Source organism: Clarias gariepinus, chromosome 28 (assembly GCF_024256425.1).
Source record: "Clarias gariepinus isolate MV-2021 ecotype Netherlands chromosome 28, CGAR_prim_01v2, whole genome shotgun sequence".
Lineage (NCBI taxonomy): Eukaryota > Metazoa > Chordata > Actinopteri > Siluriformes > Clariidae > Clarias > Clarias gariepinus.
Genome location: NC_071127.1, coordinates 9,880,506 through 9,885,339, shown reverse-complemented (window position 1 = coordinate 9,885,339; position 4,834 = coordinate 9,880,506). Strand labels below are relative to the sequence as shown.

The 4,834-nt window shown below is 37.8% G+C and overlaps 1 protein-coding gene across 2 annotated transcripts; it reads left to right on the top strand.

The window, feature by feature from the left end:
* Nucleotides 1–867: 867 nt before the first annotated feature.
* nrsn1l (neurensin 1-like) lies at nt 868–4,127 on the top strand. Of its 2 annotated transcripts, none has more exons than XM_053490393.1 (3): nt 868–953; nt 2,904–3,089; nt 3,614–4,127. In XM_053490393.1, exons 2-3 carry the CDS (start codon nt 2,913–2,915, stop codon nt 4,013–4,015), a joined length of 579 nt encoding a protein of 192 aa, XP_053346368.1. In that variant the 5' UTR covers nt 868–953; nt 2,904–2,912; the 3' UTR covers nt 4,016–4,127. The 2 variants fall into 2 exon arrangements, with proteins under 2 accessions (XP_053346368.1, XP_053346369.1); XM_053490394.1 differs by lacking the exon at nt 868–953 and adding an exon at nt 1,067–1,093.
* The last annotated feature ends 707 nt before the right edge of the window (nt 4,128–4,834 follow it).

Here is a 4,834-nt window from a genome sequence, read left to right as displayed (position 1 = left end):
GGTCTACCAGCTTGAAAGCTTGGCTAGTTTTAAAAGCAGGTCAGACCAACCTGGCTTTTTCAGCAGAATAACCATCTAAATCAGGAACAAGCAGAAGATTATAAATCATTCATCGATTATTCAGCTTATTGATCCACACACTCAATACATACAGTTTTGGTTTGTCTTCTAGACTCCTACAACAACTCCTGTACAAAAAGCTTTTTCTTTACAAGTTAGATGTTATGTCAAGTTATGGAACTTGCGTACAATATCAATTTTAATTAAACAAGCAAACAAACAAACAAAAAGGTGCATTACACAGTAACAGGGGAAATGGCATTGGTGGCTCAGTGGTAGGTTTGCCCAATGCCCAAACCCAAGCCACTGCATGCAATGCTGAACCCAAGCCTTCGTCAGGCATCCGGCGTAAAACCTGTGCCAAGTTGTGTGCACACAAAACCAAACAAAAACACATTTTTGGGAAAAATATACTGTATACCGTAATTTACTGTATAAAGTACTGTATATATCTTTTGGGGAAATTTTATTTGCAGGGCAGAGTTGGGTTAACATTTAACTAATAATGACTAATAGATTTTTTGATCAATATTAACATTTATAGCTAAAAAAATTATAATGATTATATACAAAGCATTGTCCTATATTCTACCTCATTCTGCCATACAACAGTAGAATATAAATAGTACTTTACAGGTCACCATAGTTACCACAGATGGCCATTTTGCCACTAACGACGGTAATACAGTATGAGGTTTGGGACGTCACCTTAGTGAACATGACTAATGGCTTCGTACTGTTTTGACACACGTAATATTACAGTGGAGTGCGAGGTGTAATTTATTTATTTATTTATATTTATTTATTTTATTATTTATTTCCTTGTGGCAAGGAGGAGCGAGTATGGGACGCGGATGAAGCCGTGTTGAGGAGCAGCACAGACTCCAAACTGGGTATAGCTTTCTTTTTCTATCTTTCAGCTCACGCGCAAAGACCGTTACGTTTAAAAAGATTTAAATTCTAACCGTCGCCGCGCGCGCACCTTAAGGCTGTTTTGGCAAAGCAGCGAATGGAAAGGGCGAGAGGAATACAAGTGTGTGTCTGTGTGTGTGTGTGTGTGCGTGTTTTAATCGGGTATTGGTTTATGTTTAGACGAATTTATGTGACATATATTTTGAACGCTTTTTATGAAGTGATTTAATAACAGGATTATGCGATTAAGATATGTATAGCAAAGTTGAGGACCACCGAGTCATCTTCAGGACTGAACCTGTTGATCCATTTTAAAGAATATGTATTTGTGAATCTTACGCAACACAAGTGGCATTTTAGTCAATTAATATTAATAATAATAATAATAACAATAATAATAAACATGTTGCATAAAGGAATAATTGAGTTCTGTTGGTAAATATTTTGCATTGCATGAAGGAAATATAGAAGAAAATAACAGGCAGCACTGTGTGTGCATGGGGTTTGCATGTTCCCCCATGCTTGGTGGGTTTCCTCCAGGTACTCTGGTTTCCCCCAACATTGTGATGATCTGGACACCCTTAGCCTGGTTGCCAAAATTGTATTTAATGATAGATGATGCACACAACAAATTTAGTTTTGTATGTTTTCTCCATGGTTTGTGTTTTTCCCTCATGTACTCCAATTCCTCACATTCTAATTGACATTTTTAATCGCTCATAGTGTATGATTGTGTGTTTGGGTGTGAGTCGGTGCCCTTCACTGGTTTGGCAACCATCATGGTGATCCCTGCCTTGTGTCCTGAAATCCCAGGGATTGGCATCAGGCCCTCATAACCCTTTTGCCTGGATCAAAGTTCTCTCTTTTTTTTTCTTCTTTTTTTTTTTTTGCACATAGTGTAGGATTTGCGCCATTAAAAAAAAAATTGTTCTATGCATCATAATAAACATTCAGTAAAATTTGCAGAGTTTATTGACAGGCAGTACAGTAGCGTATTGGTGTATTGGTTAGCACTGTGGCCTTGCACCTCAAGGGTCAAGGAGTTTGCATTGTTTCCATTCTTGGTGAGCTTCCTTTAAGACATGCAGAGTAAGCAAATTGCCACTTCTAAATATATATTTTGTGAATATCCACAAGGCCTCTGGGTCAGACCTTCTTTGTCGAGCACATCCCATTGGAGGTGTTCAGACTGGGATCCGGAGAGGCCTTGGGCTGTTTCTCTGCCGGGCCCTGTGTAAGGTGGACTGTGGTGCATTGAGTGTTCTGCTGCCTTTCTATTGTGTCCAGCATTTTGTTTTTGTTTTAAGCAATTTGTGCTGCATTGGGATTGGACCGGAGATGTTGGCGTTTGGTCCCCATAAGCATAGAGGAGCCTTGGGTGCCCATGATCTTGTCATCAGTCTACTGATGCACGATTAATAATTAGTGGTAATGTGATGTGGTGTTAAATGTTATAAAATAGAGAGAAGGATTTATTAATAATAATAATAATAATAATAATAAATTATAATAGCACTCAAACTTAAAGCACAATATTAAAAGATAAAACTTTATAGCAAGGCTTGATTTGTTGTTGTGGAAGATTAATTAACCCATGTTACAATAACTTAATTATATAAGTAATGGTAGTTTTCAGGTAAAAAGTCTTGTAAATTAAAAAACAAACTTCTTTTTTTTTTGTCCAAAATTTTGAAGTTAGGTTGAATAGACTGATGCTTCATACCTGGTGAACTTTTTAAAAGCACCATATCCAAAGAAGTGTTTCTGGAGCGACTATACCATATTTTCATTGTCTTTATTTATTTTATATAGATATTTATTTCACCACATACCACCAGTCCATACAGTATTTTTCATTCACATTTTTCCTATATACAAATTAAACTTATATAAACACTTTATTTATAAATTTTACATTTTTTTTATTCTAGGTTTAAAATATGGCCTCGATCTCAGAGGCACGTGGGCCAGAGCATGCCAAGAGCATGCCAGGCTATAGTTTTGGGGTGCGCTCTTACCTGCACTATTTCTACGAGGAGTGTACAGCCTCTGTATGGGACCAGGAGGATGTTCAGAATCAGCGTTCACACTATTGGTGGAGTTCAGGCCTCTGCAAGGTATGACTAGGTGGTCCAACTTATTTTATGCTAGTTGATACTGTTCTAGTTTTAGCTTATCTGATTTAGCAATCATAATTATATCAATCATAATAATTCAGTTGCTGTTTTAAAAAAAAAAACTAAATTATGTATGGATCTGCATTGTTAAAAAGAGTAAGAAGTGGTAATGAAAATATGACATCGTATAGTTGTAAAATAGAGTAAATCTGTTGGGCGGTTATGTTATCATCTACCCCATAATAGATTGGCTTTTTATTACCTTTCTTTGCTGTCTAGTTATCAAGTTAGACATTTAACAAAGGGATATATTACTCTTCATAATTCGTAATCTTGCATCAAAAGAGAAATAGTTCCCATTGAAACATAATCAGCTAGATATTATTCCTTTTGTGTTCAACATGTAAACCATGTAAACATGTAAAATGTGTACATGGTACACATGAGAATATATTACAGAACTGAAATGCAACGTTGATGCCTTGTTGGTGTCATGATGGGCCTCTGTCTCCTTTGTCTCGCAGATTTCTCTTGCATTCGGAGCATTTCTGTTAGCCATGGGTTTGGTAGTGTTAGCCGTGGGTTTTGCCGTTCCAACTCGAATCGAGGCATTTGGCGAGGGCGAATTGCTCTTCGTTGACCGGCATTCAATGCGATACAACCAGGTCCTGAGCATGTGTGTCCAGGCTGGCACTGGAATGCTGACCCTGGGGGGCCTGATGTTAACCGCTGGCCTGCTGCTGTCTGCTTTCTCCAGACCTACAACTAATCCAGAGCCTCCTGGGAAAGAAAAGAAGGGCATCATTGGGAGGGGAGGTGGAGCAGCTGGAAGGACCCCAACAAATGTCCTCACTAAAGCTCCTAGTCCAGCTGCAGGTGAAGTAGCTGTGCCCGTTCTCTCAAAAGTGGAGAACATCCAACCATAAGTAACCTAAGTAATCCTATTTCACTGAAGACCTGGATACACTAGGCCAGTTTGCTCTGATGCCGTTATCTGGTGTAGAGATTGTAACAGTGAATCTTATTGTACTTGTTCAATACAAAATAAAGGTATTCATTCATTATAGGAAACTGATTCAAGATGGTGTGGTGTGATACCTATAACAACGCATCATGAGGTGTTTTATTCCTCTTACACTATTGCACATTGTCAATAAGTTAATCTTGAGGAATGTTTATTAAAAATGTCATATAATTTAGTTTCTAAAAATAAGTTACTGTACTTCAGAAAAGATTTTAGTATTAAAATTAATGCATTACTAAAAACCTTGGTGTTATAGAAAATTATACGACGATTACCTCAGTTTAAGACGAGAGGTATTCCATGAATGGTGAACATAGACTGTAACAGCACTATGGAATGTTATTACACTGTCAGTCTCCAGCATTGGTAAAAATGTCTCCGTATGGTCAACAATACTGAGGAGCATGCAGCTGCCTGTCAAACCAGGCAAGGAACCACTTCCAGCAAGAAAATATATCTAATAACAGTGTCATCTTAAACAACAACCTGTCTCCTTAATAAATGCTTCTATGTAGGTCAAAATTGCCTCAGTGTTGTTTTATTTACAAAAAAAGGGAGCTACAAAGCTAATTAGCGCCTAACACAAGGCTGAATTCCAATTTGCACTCGACCTTCAATCAAGGGCACAACTTGGTGCGTGGAGCAAGGGATTGTACACCCTACATAGTGCACTAGATTTCCATTTGACGCTATTAGGAGTTTAACTCCAGAACTGGGAAGT